The 17,094-nt window shown below is 33.8% G+C and overlaps 1 protein-coding gene across 1 annotated transcript; it reads right to left on the bottom strand.

Annotated features, from left to right (window-relative positions):
* Nucleotides 1–12,937: 12,937 nt before the first annotated feature.
* On the bottom strand, nucleotides 12,938–13,510 carry LOC112803906 (uncharacterized). The gene has a single exon (XM_025847360.1). The coding sequence runs from the start codon at nucleotides 13,508–13,510 to the stop codon at nucleotides 12,938–12,940; it is 573 nt and encodes a 190-aa protein (XP_025703145.1).
* Nucleotides 13,511–17,094: the final 3,584 nt, after the last annotated feature.

A 17,094-nucleotide genomic window follows, 5' to 3' on the forward strand; every position in this document is an offset into this window, starting at 1 on the left:
ACGGGCTGCTATCCGTTTTATACGTCGGTTACGATGGGAGTGTTGATTGACCGAGTTATAGCTCATAAAGATTGAGGTATAACGTAAGATACCGAGTTATAACTTGTATTGATAGCTTGCCATATCACAACCCCTAAGCTTAGCCTGAAGAAAGTTTTTAATGAAGCAGGTTGAGCTTTTCGATGAGTTATAACTCGGCTAGATAGGTTATTGAGTGAGCCCCCAGTTCAACGTACTTCATTAAAAAAACTTTTCAATGTGAAAAGTGGGAAGTCGTGTCTATTCTTTATTGAGGAGAGAGAAAATTGTTTATGCTATTAAAAGCTTGTTATATTTCCAAGGTGGCTGAACCGTTTGATGTGATTGAGGCAGCAGTTACCTTTGTGATTAAGTTAGTGGTTTGGGTTATAAGTTCCTTATCCCTGACCCTTGCTTTTTGCTTTTATAGAAGAAAGAATGAGCAAAAGAGGTATGCATGCTCCTTCCTTCATTTTGTTTTTTCTTTCTATCATTTACTTCTTCTTGTTGTTTTCTTTTCTATAATTTGTTATGGGTTTTGAGAAGGAGAAGAAAGGTGACATTGATTGGTCTTATGAGTGAGTTAGCGAGGATGTGAAAAGTCGAGTGTCCTTGTTTTGTGATGAAGCTACTGTGAAGGAGATAGACGTAACAAAAATCATGAGGGCTGGTTCTGGTGTTCAAGTGGAGTTACTGCCGTGTAGTAGTGAAGATAGGGTATATCATAGGGGGTAGGGTTTTGAATATTTTTACATGCATGGCTGTGTTTTGGAGGAGCTAAGGGTAAGGTTGCCTTTTACTGATTTTGAGTGTCAGATTTTGAAGCAATTGAACTGTGCCCCTTCACAATTGCATCCTAATGGCTGGGCGTTCTTGCGGTGTTTCGAAATATTAATGGAATTTCTTGATGAAAAGCCTTTTGTGGATTTGTTTTTCTATCTTTTTCAAGCTAAAGGGGTTTGGAAAGGGGGTTGGGTTAACTTGAACAGTGCTCCTGGGTTTGGTATATTTAAATTGTATAAGTCTTCTTTCAAGGATTTCAAAGAGATGTACCTGAAAGTGAGAGGTGTGGAAAAGGAGTTTCCGTTTTATTTGGACAAGCTATTGGCTGAGAGGTTTCCGCTAGGGTGGTGTTCGGAACCTCAAAAATATACTCGGAGTTGAGGTTATTACGTCGAGGAATGTTTGTATGATCGAGTTTCTAGTGGAACAGATTGATCGGAAGGATTTGATTTCTATGTTGAACTTTTAAAGTAGGAGGAAAATAGAGATGCTGTTGTAGAGTATATGGGTGAGTTGTGCTCATTTATTCGTTTATTTGTTATTCGGGCCCTATTGATTTGTTGTTCTTTTCTTGGTCTCTGCAGGTGGTAAGTATCCTGGTGTATCTGCTGCGTCGTTGAGGTCTCAATTTAAGAATAAGAATTTGGAGAAAGAAGTTTCGTCGTCAAATCGTGAAAATGGCAGGGGAAGTTAGTCAGCCCCTTAAGGGGCGTACTAAGGTAATATTAAAGAAAAGAAAATCTGATGTGGTTGAACTATCAGAGGCTTCTAGTGGGAAGGAGCGGGTGGTTTCCTTGGAAGAAATTCAATCTTTTGTGATAAATTAAAAAAGGCTTCATGAAATGTCCGATCAGAATGAGGTTTTATCTGTGTGGGGTAAGGAGTATCCTTATATGGCTGTGGCGGATGTGTATTGTCAGTCCTCAGCCGACGTTTCTTTGGCCAATGAGGTAGGGGAAATGGTGGTCGGGCAGTATATGCAAGTAAGGTTCGATTATTTTTATGCTGGTTTTGTTTGCTGGTATAGGCTATGTATAATTCATAGTAGTTATTATTTGTAGGTTGTTGGTTTGCGGCTTGCCAGCTTAGGGCGTAGCCAGGAGTTAAAACATAAGAAGGTTAAATTTGAGAGAGATGAGGTCTTACTTTTGAAAGATGAATTGACTAAGAGTAAAGATGTTGTTGCCGAGCTTGAAACTAAGTTGGTCGATATTGAAAAGCAGTTGAAGGAAACAAAGGAGAGTTATGCTAAGGATGTTGAAGATTTGAAGAAAAAGGAAGCCGATTTGGCGAGCATGAAATCTCGGTTGATTGAGGTAACTGCTCAGTTTAAAGAAATGGAGAAGAAGAAAAGGGATGAGATACTGGATTCATTTGTTGAGGGTTTTGAAATGGCATCGTTGCAGGTGAAGTTTCTTGCACCAAATTTTGATTTATCTAAGATGGATCCTGGAAAGATTGTTCGTGATGGTGAAATGGTTGAAGATGATGGTGTCTTTGAGGATGAGGCCGAAAATGCCTAGTATTTGTTGTGCTGTTTTGTTTAGAACTTTGTATGTTTTTTAGTCTTTTGTTGATGTAATAAATAATAGATTGTGATGGTTGCTACTGAGTTTGATAATCTTACTTTTGTTTTGAATTTTGAAAAAGCTTTAATTGATTGGAATTTTTGTGCAGAATATTCCTTTTGTTTGTATGACTGCCGAGAAAGCTCGGATTGCTTTGAGAATGTTTGCCAATTTTGTTAATAGATAAACTTGTATCTATTCATTGAATTGTAAAAGTAACTGTTGGAATGAGTAGGTAGTAAAGTTGGTAGATATATTAAGATATACTTTATTGCCCATACATAGTAAAGTGATGATCCTTTGGATACAAAGGTGCAGGTAGGCTAGCCTCGTTAAAATCTCTCCAAACAAAACCTTTTGGGAAAAATCTTGGTAGTAGGAAAAAGAGTACAAGCCTGACCCTGACTTTTTAACTATAAAATTTTTTTAGGGAAGAAACATTCCAGGTATTAGGTAGGATTTTACCATCTATTGATTCTAGCTTGTATACTCTATTGCCAAGGACATCTGCTACTCGGTATGGACCGTCCCAGTTTGCTGCGAGCTTCTCATGGGATGGTGGTCTTCGAGCAGTTTCTGTCTTCCAATGTATTAAATCGCCTTTCTCAAATGATCGGCTTTTTACTGTTTTGTTGTAGTGCCGAGCTATAGTCTGTTGTGCCGCACGTTGTCGTAATGTGGCGATGTCTCTTATTTCTTCAATGATATCTAGGTCGGCTTGTCGAGCTTCGTCTTGGTTGTCGAGCTGGGTTCTGATTGAGCTTTGTGAAATCTCCAATGGTATCATAGCTTCAGAGCCATACACAAGTCTGAATGGTGTTTCATTTGTTGATGACTGTGGGGTTGTATTATATCCCCAAAGGACTTCAGGTATTAGCTCGGCTCAGAGGCCTTTGGCATCATCTAGCTTTTTCTTTAGTGCATGTAAGATGATCTTATATGCGGCCTCTGCTAGTCCATTTGTTTGAGGGTGTTCAACGGAGGCGAAATGTTGCCTTATTTTGAGGTTCTACAAAAAAGACTGAAATTTCTGATCGGCGAACTGGCGACCATTGTCAGTTATGATATGGTAAAGAATTCCAAAACTGCAAATAATGTTTTTCCAAACGAAAGAAATCATTTTTTAGGATGTAATATTGGCTAAAGGTTGGGCTTCCACCCATTTTGAGAAATAATCAATTGCTACTATGAGAAATTTTACCTGGCCCGGTGCCGTGGGGAACGAACCGAGTATATCTAACCCCCATTAGTTGAAAGGCCGACTAATATCAGAGTGGTGCAGTTGCTCGGCAGGAATGTGTATGAGTGGCGCATGTTTCTGGCAATTGTTACAGGTTCGAATTTTGTGTTTGCTATCCTGTTTTAAAGTCGGCCAGAAGAAACCGGCGCGGAGGACTTTTGAGGTTAAGCTCCGAGCACCAGTATGTGTTCTGCAGATTCCCTCGTGTGCTTCGGATAATGCTATGTCGGCTTCAGGCTTGTTAAGGCATTTTAGCAATGGGCGAGTATATCCTCGTTTGTATAGAGTTCCGTTGAGTAATGTGAAAAAAGATGCTTGTCTGCAGAACTTCTTCGTATTACCGACCTTATCTGGTATATGACATGTTTGTATGTATTGTACGAAGTCATTCCTCCAATCCTTTTCCTGTGTAACACTTAACACATTTGTTAGACTAACACTTGGAGATGTTATAGTGAATTGATGTAGTGTAGATAAGTTGGATTGCGTGCTGCCGAGTTTAGATAAAATGTCAGCCCTTTGGTTTTTTTCTCGTGGTATGTGTTGTATTTCAAATTGGGAGAACTTTGAAGTTAAATTTTTCACTAATAGTTGATATTTAGATAGAAGAGGATCCCTTACTTGAAAAAGGTCGTTTACTTCCTACACTATCAGTAAGGAGTCATAGTATACCTTTATGGCCGATATTTGGAGATCTAAACAAAGTCGAAGTCCAGCGAGTAGGGCTTCATATTCGGATTGGTTGTTGTTGGCTTTAAAAGCTAAATGTAAGGAATGTTCTAGGATAAAGCCATCGTCAGCCTCCAGACGGATTCCAGCTCCACAGCCTCAATTGTTGAATGAGCCATCCACATATAAAGTCCATTGCTTTGTATGGTCCTCTTCTGATGGTATTGTAAGCTCTGCAATAAAATCGGCCAAGAATTGGGACTTAATGGGTCCTCTGGATTGATACCTGATGTCGAACTCGGATAATTCGATTGCCCATTTTATAAGTCTGCCTGCAATTTCTGATTTGTGTAACACCTGTCTTAATGGATGATTTGTTCTAACATAGATTACATGGCTCTGGAAATAAGGACGGAGTCATCGCGCCGAAAATATTAGAGCTAAAGCAAGCTTTTCGATCCTCGGAAAGTTGAGCTCAGCATGTTGTAAAGTTTTACTGACAAAATATATCGGATGCTGAGTTTTGTTCCTTTATGTAACAAGAGCAGAACTTATCGCCCAATCAGTAACTGATAAATATAAAAACAAATCCTCCCCTTAGAGAGGTTTTTGCAAAATCGGCGGTTGTGAGAGAGTTGTTTTAGTTTGGTAAAAGCTCTTTCACAATCGTCATTCCATTGAAATTTGCTTTTCTTTTTTATTGTTTGAAAAAAAGAATAGATTTTGAAGATAAACATGGAACAAATCTCGATAGGGCAGTAAGTCTTCCTGTGAGGTGTTGTACTTCTTTTACTGTCTTTGGGCTTGTTATATCCATAACTGCTCGGCATTTGTCTGGGTTTGCCTCAATGCCCCTGCTTGTTAGTAAAAATCCTAAAAACTTATCACCTTGAACGGCGAATGTGCATTTCTCTGGGTTGAGGCGCATGTTGTAGCGGCGTAGTTGCCAAAATCGGTGTTAAATGCCATTTTACTTTGATCAGAAGGGTGCATGAGGATTTGATTATAACCCAAATACGCATCCATAAAACTTAAGGTAGCATAACCTGAGGCGTTATCTACTAAAGTCGACGCACATGCGCCACTTACCATTTTGTTTCCTTACCATTACCACATTGGCCAGCTAGGAAGTAAATCTGATTTCTTTGATGAATGCTGCATTGATGAGCTTTTGAGTTTCTTCTAGGGACGCCCTTTTCTTTTCCTCGCCGAGTTTTCTTTTCTTCTGCTGTACTGGTCGGGTGGACGAGTTGATTGCTAGTTTGTTGCTGATGATTTGTGGGTCGATGCAGGGCATGTCTGACGGCGTCCATGCAAATAGGTCGGCTTGTTCTTGTAGAAAGCTAGTGATGGCCTTTAGTTTCGCCATGCTGATTGACGTACCTACATAAGTAAATTTGTTAGGATCATTATTGAAATAAACTTTTTGTAAGTCGCCTGATGGTGTAGGTCGTTCAAGAAAGTCGAATCTTGGATCAAGGTCAGCTAATGCCGAGGTGTTGGTGACAAGGTTGACGTTGTTGACTCGTTGCTTGGAACGACTTGGGAGTTTCATGCTGATGTTGTAACATTGGCGTGCTTCTTTATGATCCCCGTGAATTGTTACAACTTGATCGTCCTGCAGAGGAAACTTGACACATAGGTGAACTGTAGAGACAATTACGTCGAACTTGTTTAAGAAAGGTCGGCCAAGTATAAGATTATATGTGCTAAAGCAATCTACTACTAAATATTAAATATCACATGTTTTTGAAAGAAGATGCTCACTCAGTGTGGTTTGTAACCACATTGAACCCAATATTGGAATGCGTTCTCCCGAGAAGCTGACTAGGTCTCGTCCTGTTGACAAGAGTATGTTGTCACTCAACTTCATCTTTTGGAATGTTGAGTAAAACAGAACGTCGGCGCTGCTTCTGGGATCTAGGAGAACTTTCCTTACCAATAGATCTTCCAATTGAAGAGTGATGACCACAGAATCATCTAAATTATGGATGCTGGAATCGAGGTCGGCGTGTGTAAAAGTTAATTGTGGTGGTTGGTTTGCGGTTTCAACCTCATGTTCTGGTCCATTCACCGAGTATATTGCTCGGAATGATCTCTTTCTGGCCAAATTTGAGGATCCTTCACTGGCGTATCCTCCTGAAATACAATTAATTATACCTCGTGGTTTTTCGTATTGGCTTGAAGATACCTTCTCTTTTCCTTGGTTTAGTTGCTCGGACAAGTCATTGGTTGTGGGATGTGTGCTGCGTTTCTGTATGTGACCCCCAATGTATTTGTCAAGGTGTCCTTACCTAGCTAGGCATTCTAGGAGGTCCTTTGCCACCACACAGTCGTCAGTGTTGTGGCCGTGCTTCTGGTGGAAAGCACAATATTTAGACTTGTCCACATTCTTGGTATCTTGATAGGTACCGGCCTTCCTTGGTGGCTTGATTAGCTTTGAATTTAAGATTTCTTTGATTATGTCCTCTCGCTTAGTGTTGAACTGCGTATAGGAATCAAATCGAGGGGTTAGTTTAAAATTTTTCTTAGTGCTCGGAGCCTTATCTTCATCTCGGTAATACGCCTTCTCAAATTTCTGAGCGTGTCTGAGCTCTTCGATATCAATTTGGCCTTTTGCTTTTTCTCGAAACTCCGCAAGGGTCCTTGGCTTGACTACCGTGATGGTTTCTTGGAACTTCTCAGGCCGGATTCCGCTTTTATTTGCGTGTAGGTGAACCTCGGGGTGGAGGTCGGGTATATTAATGGCGACTTTGGTGAAGCGGGTCATGTAGTCTTTTAAACTTTCATTGGGTCCCTGCTTGATCGTATTCAGATAATCGGAATCGTGCAGGTAGATCACGGATCCAGCGAAGTGTTCTTCAAATAGCTTGGCCAGCTGCTGAAATCGTGAGATAGAACCTGCAGACAAAGCACACAACCAATCAAGTGCAGGACCGTCTAAATAATTTAGAAAATAACGGCATAAAACAATATCTAATGCACCATTGACGATCATTATTGATCTGAATTTTTTGAGAAATTTCTTCGGGTCTCCGAGCCCATCATAAGGTGTGAGGGTTAGGGGCAGGATGAATCTTTTTGGTAGCTCGAAGTTCATTACTTCTGGCGTGAAGGGTCCTATAAGCACGTCAGGATCCTCGTTTTCGTCTTCAGGCTGCGCTTCCCCAGCTTGGTTGGTCTCCGAGCCGTGGGAGGGGCTGGAATGATGCTCGTTGTCTTCTGTTTGCTGTCGATGAGCATTGTTATCTTCGATCTGAGCATGGTTCAGTTCAGCGATTTGAGCAGCTATTATTTGATTCTCATCTACCATCCGCTGATTGGCTTGCTGTAGGTCGGTTACCATTCGCAAAAGTTCGGATGTGGAAGGGGGTGGTGCGTCAGCCATGGGTGTGAGCGAAGGTAATGGGACCAAAAAGGGAGAGAACTTATTTCTTTGGCCCCACAGTGGGCGCCAATTGATCTTTCCTGTGGAATAAGTCGGCCTCTAACAACAGATAATGGCCGAGCAATCACCTTGATGGCTGATCGTCAAGTCCTCAAAGCCGAGCTTTCCTTTGCGAAATAATGTGGGAATACGAACAGTGGCGAGAGGGAGGAGTGTACCTGCAAAGGCACTCCAAAGCTTAAGTCGGTAATATGTATTATTCAGAAGTGTACCTAGAAAACAACTTTACCTTGCTTTTATATAGAGAGTTTGTCGTCCGTTATATTTCCAAGCATTAACGTCAGGTTTAAAATGGTTGATAGCGTAACGGGCTGCTGTCCGTTTTATACGTCGGTTACGATGGGAGTGTTGACTGGCCGAGTTATAGCTCATAAAGACCGAGTTATAACGTAAGATACCGAGTTATAACTCGTATTGATAGCTTGCCATATCAAGTAGTATTTTATATCTACATAAATCAAATTCAATGAATTCAAATTAGCCATTATAGTGCTAAATCGAATTTAGTGGATTCAATTTACTACTAGTACACTGAATATATATAAATTGAATATAGTTAATTCGAGTTACTACTGCACAACATATATATAATAAATCGAATAGCTTGATTCGATTTATTACCTGATTATTGACATTTATTATTATTAATTTTAAAACATAAATGTCAATAATAAAATATTCCATTTGAATTCAAATAAAATATAAAAAAAATCAAAATAAATAAGAATAGAAATTCAACTTTTATGTTTTAGTTCAAAGTCTAAAAAATCAATATTTGCCTAAATTTATGAATTTTAAACAGAATAATAAATGATTTCTGAAAATTTATTAAAAATAATTCTTTGACTCATTTAGCATATAAAGAATCATTGATATTGGAAAAGTTAATATAAAGTATAACCCTCCAAGGTGCCATATGAGTTAAAACTTGAATTTTTTCAGAGTCAGAAATAACATATAGTTATACATTATAAAATGACCAGCTTTATTTAAAGCAATATATAACTTAAGAAATAATTAAAATACTATATCAATTAAATTATCATTTAATTTGTAAAATGATAATTAAATACATACACCAAAACAATACATTTTATACTTAATTTCACAAATTAAATGATCATTTAATTGATACAATATTTTAATTATTTCTCAAATTATATATTGTATAAATATAATTGGTCATTTAATAATGTATAACTATGTGTTACTTCTCTAAAAAAAAATTCAAGTTTTAACTCTTATATATGCCACTTTAAATGGCTAAACTTTATATTAATTTTTTCAATATAAAAAATCTCAATAATGATTCTTTAGATGCTAATGAGTCAAATGATGATTTTTAATAAATTTTTAAAAATTATTTATTATTCCGTTTTAAATTTATAAGTGTATAAAAATATAGATTTTCTAGAATTTAAACTAAAACACAAAAGTTAATTTTTTATTCTTATTCATTTTATTTTTTATATTTTATCTAAATTCAAACGAGAGATATTTTTTCATTAATAAATCAATATTTTGTACAGGTAGTATACAACACCTTAAATTTTTAAAAATTAAATAATTAGTTAATTATGAGTTATTATATTATATTAAAATTTTATTTTTTAAAAATTATTTTTAATAAAAATAATTAAATAGAATTTTATGATTATTGAAATTTAATTATTACTTATTCTATTAAATTTAAATTATTTGTCAAAAAATAATTTCTTAAAATAAAAATTAAATTTATTATTATTATTATTATTCAAAAAAAATAAGGAAAAGAAAGTGGCCGAAGGCCATTATTATACATATATGCCATTGTATATATTCATTATATATATACATAGTAAAGATAAAGAAAGGCAAAAACGTGGCTTTAATATATATATGGATATATATAATAACCTTGACAACACACATTCACTTCATCAAAACTCATTTAATCATCATTATTAATTTATTTTTAATGCCATAAGAAAGAAAAAAGAAAGAGAACCGAGAGAGAGGAGCGTGAGAACCTTTATAACCGTGGTGTTTTCAATCCCGATTATTTTAGATTTATAAGTCTAATAAAAAATCTAATCTGATAAAAATGTTCGTATCTTTTTTTTTTGTGTTGGCGTTATTTTTGTTCGATAGAAGTTGACGGGGATGTAGCTCTTCTTTTCTTTAAGTTCGGCCAATTAAAATTCTATGAGGTACAAGCAATTTCTGACGTTTTCTTCTTCAGCGACTCGGTCAGAAAACTTCTCCGGAGCTTCCGTTATTTTGATTTCGTATGAAGGTAGGTTTTGATAAATTTATAATAATTAAATGTGAATTTGATAAGTGAATGTTGATTTGGTTAATTATTGATTGAGTTTGAATGAGTTTATGTTGAATTATTATTGTTGTTTGTGATTTATTGGTTTGACTATGACTTATCAGAAACAGCTTAATTGTGGTTGTTTTAATGGTTTTGCAGACTGTTGTAATGTGGTATTTTGAGGAAATTGATGAGATTTGGTGGTTGAAAGATTAAATTAAAAGTTGAAAAAAATCGATAACCGAAAGACTAAAAAAGGAATTAAAATACAAGTAATATTTTGAAAGAAAAAGGTTAAGGGTTTCACTTTTAGTATGAGAGGGAGATTAGTAATTAAATTTTATTTTTAAAAGGTAACATTGTATTTGTATATAAAATTAAGGTAAATTTTATAATTATATAAGTTTTTAGGTATTTTGGGTAATAAGTAAAGTTCAGGAATAAAATGAGTATTTTATAAAAATTCAGGTTATTTTTATAAATTTAAAAATAAGTTAAGGTTCAAATATAATTTTATAAAATATTAAGGTTAAAAATAGAATATTAAAAAGTTTGTGATTTATAAAGTAATTAGTAAATGTTTAAAAATAAAGTTTTATAAACTGAATTTTAAAAAGAAGATTATAAATATTGTTTTAAATACTTCTTTAAAATTACTCATTTATATTAAAATAAATCATTATTATAATTAGTATTTACCAAAGATATTATTTTGTATTATAATGTGTAATATTAATGAGAAAACAAGTAAGCTGAATAATCTTAAAAGTTTTAGAGAATGCATACTTAATTAAAGAACTTTATAATTCTTTTTTATAAGCCACTTAAGGAAAGGCAAGGGAATAATGCGAAGACAATTTATATTGTAGAATGATAAGAAAGAAAAGAAAGAAAGAAATAATGAATGAATGAAAAGAAAATGAGATAAGCAGAGATATGGTGGTGAGTCCACCAAGATTTGCTTTTCAGAGATACATCGACTAATTTAGGGGATGGTCGCACCTGCAAGACAGAGGTTGCTTACAGAGGTTATGTCTGTATACATCGGCTCAAGAGAGTCGCATCTATAAGACAGACGTTGCTTACAGAGGTTATGGCACTGGAAGCCAAACTCAGACAAAGGTTGTTGGTTAAGTGGAAATATAACTCAATAAAGAACAGAGAACAAAAGAATTAAAAGAATAAAAGAAACTAAAGAATGTCTGCCACAGTAGAGTAGATAGAAAAGAATATATTAATTAAAGGTATCTCTGCCACAGTAGAGTAGAGAGCAAAGATTAAAAAGAAATTGAGTGCTGTTTGGACCTTAGTGCCAAGTATCTAGTGGAGACGGCGATGCGTAACGCTCACTTGATACTATAGCGACGGCTCAGTGAGGATGGCAATGCGTAGCGCTCACTGAAGTCCGAAAGAAAGATTCCTCCATGAGGACGGCAATACGTAGCGCTCATGGAGGGGACGTTGGCTGAAATAAGGACAGCGATACAAAACGCTTATCTCAGGACCAGTGTCGGAAATCGGGTAACAAACCGATACATGAACTCATGGCCTATATAGGAATAGACATGCATCATATTTGTTTGTGCATATTTGTTTGTGGTTGTGTTTTCTATAATTGTGTGTGCTTGTGATTGGATTCTATGTTCTGTAATTGCTCTCTAAATATGCTGCTGTTTCTAAAGCATAACCCCCTAAATTCAATGGAAGATCAGTAAAACCCATCATGGATCGAACCATATCTAATAAAGTTCGATTCCTCCTCTCTGAAACACCATTGTGTTGTGGGGTACTAGGAGGTGTCCATTGAAAAAGAATCCCATTTTTCTTTAAGTACTCAAGAAAATGATCATTTAGATATTCTCCTCCTCTATCAGATCTAAGCACCTTAATGCTTTTACCTGTTTGATTTTTAATTTCACTGCGAAAAATTTTGAACATTTCAAATGACTCAGATTTGTGTTTCATAAGATACACAAAGCCATATCTAGACATATCATCAGTGAAAGTGATAAAATAAGAATATCCTCCTTTGACTTGAATTTTCATTGGTCCACAAACATCTGTATGTATTAGTCCCAATAATTCTGTAGTCCTTTCTCCATGTCCCATAAATGGAGTTTTGGTCATTTTTCTTTTGAGACAGGATTCACAAGTTACATATGATTCATAATTATATTTGTTAAGGTAACCTTCTTTATATAACTTAGAAATTCTTTTTTCTCCTATATGACCAAGTCTACAATGTCAAAGATATGATTGATTTACTTGATTATTCCTCTCTCTTTTGAGAGTAGAAACATACATGACAGAATTACTATTTAAATCGGGAAGAATATAAATGCCATATTGGAGATAGCCATTTACGTATAAGTCATCACCATAATAAGTAGAACAAATGCCATTTTTAATATTAAAATAAAAATCACATTTGTCCAACATAGAAATAGAAATAACATTTGCAACAAAATTAAGAACATAATAACAATTTTTCAATACTAATGTCTTGCCCGTAGGCATTGCTAAAGAAATAGATCCTATAGCTAAAGCAACAACATTTGCTCTATTCCCGACTTGAAGGTAAGTTTCTCCCTTCTTCAGCCATCTACTTACTCGTAGTCCCTGCAACGAATTCCAAATATTATGAGCACTTCCGGTATCTAATACCCATATAGAAGAATTAATAGTAGCCAAAGAAATCATGAAAACTGTTTTCAAGTATGTCTTATCTTTCTCTTTGGTTTTCAAAGAAGCAAGGTACTCCTTGCAGTTTCTTTTCCAATGACCTTTGCTTTTACAATAAAAGCATTCAGCATCATTTTTGTCAGTCTTTTCTTGCTTGCCATTGGGTTTGGTCACACCACCCTTAGGTGCCATGGGTTCTCTTTAAAATTATTCTTTCCATTTCCTTTTGCTTTCTACTTTCCTTTCTTCTTAGAAGAGTTGCCAACTACCATAGCAACTCCTTTCTTTTTTTTAGATGCAATTTGATTCTCATAATCAATTAGCATGTTGAGCATTTCATGAAGATCACAGCTTACTTTAATCATATTAAAGCTAACAATAAATTGTGAAAAAGTTTCTGAAAGAGATTGCAAGATCAAATTTTGTGAAAGTTTTTTGCCCAATTTGCATCTCAACTTCTCAAGTTGTTCAATAAGATCAATCATCTTAAGAACATGGGATCCAACAGGAGAGTTCACATCAAGTGTAGATCTAAACAAAATTTTGGACAATTGATATCGGCCTGTCTTACTTTGTGCACCATACATCTTCTTAAGATGTTCAACAATAGTTGGTGAATCCATATCCTGATGTTGCCTCTGAAGATCAGAACCCATGGATGTCAGAATGATGCATTTGGCAGTAAGACAATTTTTCAAGTACTTCTCATAAGCCTTGGTTGCCTCATTATCAATACTTCCATCCTCTTCAGGAACTGGGGCCGTAACAGCAGGCTTATCGATTATATCAATTAGCCTTTCATGCATGAGAACAATTCTCAAATTGTGATATCAATCATCATAATTGGCTCCACTCAATTTGTTATTTTCAAGTATGCCACGCAGTGATAGAACAAACATATTATTTATGAATCTAAAAGGAAAAATAAATATAAGTACGTATTCACACATACAAATAATATTTTTTATAATAATTATTATTATAGAAAATTAAGAAATCTTTATTTCTTAAAAAAAATATCTAAAATCATGAATGAGTATCTTGGTTGTCAAGTCATTACTCATAAAATTTTAAATAGATGATTAAATGTATCACATACAATTTTAATCCCAAATAATTACCTGGTTGTCAGGTTATTATTTAATTGAATTATATTTTACACTCCTAGGTTGTCTAGGTTCAAGTAAAAATTAATCCATTCCATATATCAAATACATATATAAATTTTATCCTTGAATACGAATCTCCTGGTTGTCAGGTAACTCCTTGTAAACAAAGTATAAAATTTATTTATCCTTTTTTTTTCTTTCAGTTTTATTTCATAAATAAATAAAAATAATATTAACAGAATGTTCCATAATATACATATAATTTTATTCCATATAAATTTATAATTTTGACAATAGCATCCCATGCCATTATTAGGAATCACATTCACTATAATAACAAAACTTAAATTAATCCTATTAATTCTGTAAATTTTTGTAATAAAATTTTAAACACAAAAGGGCCATGACTCTGATACCACTGTAGAATTACAAGTGTTCATAACACGCAGCGAAAGTAATAAGTAATCCTATTGATCTATCTTTGTGCTTAAAACTTTATTAAAATAAGATGGGTTAGATGCCAATACCTGAGTACCCTAGTGAATAAAGCTTTCTTCTTCAATAGTATGAAGGTACTATGTGTATTCACACCGAGACTAATCCTTGTTGTCAACTCTTTGACCGATGGATTGAACTGAGAAGTTTCTTGCAACTCCTTGCACAAGCAATTCTTCACTAAGAATTTGAAATATTTGTGTATGTGGAGGTAAAAAGAGAAAACTTGTGTTTTCTTTCTCTTATCATATACACATATATAGTATGAGATTGGTGACTGATTTGTGAATTAAATTATAACTTAATTTAAAACAAAATCAGTTAGGATCTTATCCATATTTAAAACTCATCATAGAATAAATAATTAATTATTTAATATTCTCAATTATAATATTATTATATTCATGGTGCTAGCAAAGAATATAATAATACTCCATTTGAATTAATATAATTATTTATTTGATCTAATCAAAATAATAATTAAATGATTATTTACCAATGATTAGAACACTCGTTAGTGTGTGACCCCATAGGTTCAATACTAAGCGGGTAGTATATTAGTCATACTAAATTTACTATTCTCAAATTGTGATATCAATCATCATAATTGGCTCCACCCAATTTGTTATTTTCAAGTATGCCACGCAGTGATAAAGCAAACATATTATTTATGAATCTAAAAGGAAAAACAAATATAAGTACGTATTCACACATACAAATAATATTTTCTACAATAATTATTATTATAGAAAATTAAGAAATCTTTATTTCTTAAAAAAAATATCTAAAATCATGAATGAGTATCTTGGTTGTCAAGTCATTACTCATAAAATTTTAAATAGATGATTAAATGTATCACATACAATTTTAATCCCAAATAATTACCTGGTTGTCAGGTTATTATTTAATTGAATTATATTTTACACCCCTAGGTTGTCTAGGTTCAAGTAAAAATTAATCCATTCCATATATCAAATACATATATAAATTTTATCCTTAAAAATGAATCTCCTGGTTGTCAGGTAACTCCTTGTAAACAAAGTATAAAATTTATTTATCCTTTTTTTTTCTTTCAGTTTTATTTCATAAATAAATAAAAATAATATTAACAGAATGTTCCATAATATACATATAATTTTATCCCATATAAATTTATAATTTTGACAATAGCATCCCATGCCATTATTATGAATCACATTCACTATAATAACAAAACTTAAATTAATCCTATTAATTCTGTAAATTTTTGTAATAAAATTTTAAACACAAAAGGGCCATGACTCTGATACCACTGTAGAATTACTAATCAAGGTTGGCGTCTAGCAACGCTCCTTGACGACCCGATAGTATGAAGTAATAATATTTTTTTTACTAAGAACCCAAGATGAACAAAAATACAACTCCTTCCATCTTTTTAGCTCTTGGCTAACTTTTAGAGTACGGTTTGATTGTCAAACTCTAACTTGTTACCATTATTATAATGAATTATGAATGACTTAAAAAACTCATTTCTTAATTCATTCAAACCCCTTGGCCAAGGCATTGTTTATTTCATTCATTATAATCGTAGAGCTCAAACTCATTACCATAGTTGATAGGTTCCATTTTGACTAATCATTAATTCTACAAGTATTTAAATCATATCCAATGTCCATTCAACTAACACCATAGGGTGTTAGGTGTCCGGAATCAAAGTATAACAAATACATTGTTAATTACTATGATAGTCGTAGGTCAAAGAAAAATTCTAATATTATGTTCATCATAAGAATATTCTATTGACAAATATACGGTAATTATAACCATTAGAAATTCTTAGAGTGAGTCAATTCAATGGTTATATCTCTATATATACCATTTATATATATAATTTAACAAATGAGATCTATTAATCTTCATCTAATGAAGACTATTATATATATATTAGGCTTAGTTTGGTAAAGCTTTTACTTTTTAAAAGTAGCTTATAAAAGTTAACTTTTAAAAGATGGCTTTTTAAAAGTTGTAGCATTTATGTTTGGTAAATCAAATCAAAAACAACTTTTAATAAACATAAGCAACATCAATTGTGTTTGGTAAAATAGCTTTTAAAATTTAAAAATACTATAATAGACATAAATGCAAACATTAAATTTGAAAATTAGTTAACATATGAGGTTATATTAGACTTTTAAATTTTGAAAAGCACAAGCCAACTTTGAAAAGCTCTATCCTAGGTGCTTTCAAAAGTACCCCAGTCTTTTAAAAGCTGCAAGCACAAGCACATGATCTTTTTGATTTACCAAACACAAAATGAGGAGCTTGAGTTTTTAAAAAGTACAAGCACATCTTCAAAAAGCTTTACCAAACCAAGCCTTAATCTATCCGAATCACTAATGTCCCATTTTTAGTGATTCTACGATTAAGAACAATTTAAATTAAAAGTACTAAAAAAACGTATATCTCATTATTACGATTCCTATCGTAATTATTCGTTTCTAATTTTTAATTAAGGACACTATCATAAATTATAAAAGCTTATTCTTATAAAAAGGAATAATAATAATAATAATTCATGATAGTATTTTGTTGGACATACACACTTATCTCTAACATGTCTTGCATTGTTTGTGCCTATGATTGAATTTGTTTTGTGATTGAGTTCTAATGGTGATTTGTGTTGAATTGGCCGTAGTCCGAGTTGATTTGATTTGGGGCAAAGGCCGTGATTGGAAGGATCAGCGATAAGCTTGGTTAAAATGGTTTCTTAAGTAAGCAGTGAAATATATGAAATGTCATTTTTGTGA

This window comes from Arachis hypogaea, chromosome 5, assembly GCF_003086295.3.
Source record: "Arachis hypogaea cultivar Tifrunner chromosome 5, arahy.Tifrunner.gnm2.J5K5, whole genome shotgun sequence".
Lineage (NCBI taxonomy): Eukaryota > Viridiplantae > Streptophyta > Magnoliopsida > Fabales > Fabaceae > Arachis > Arachis hypogaea.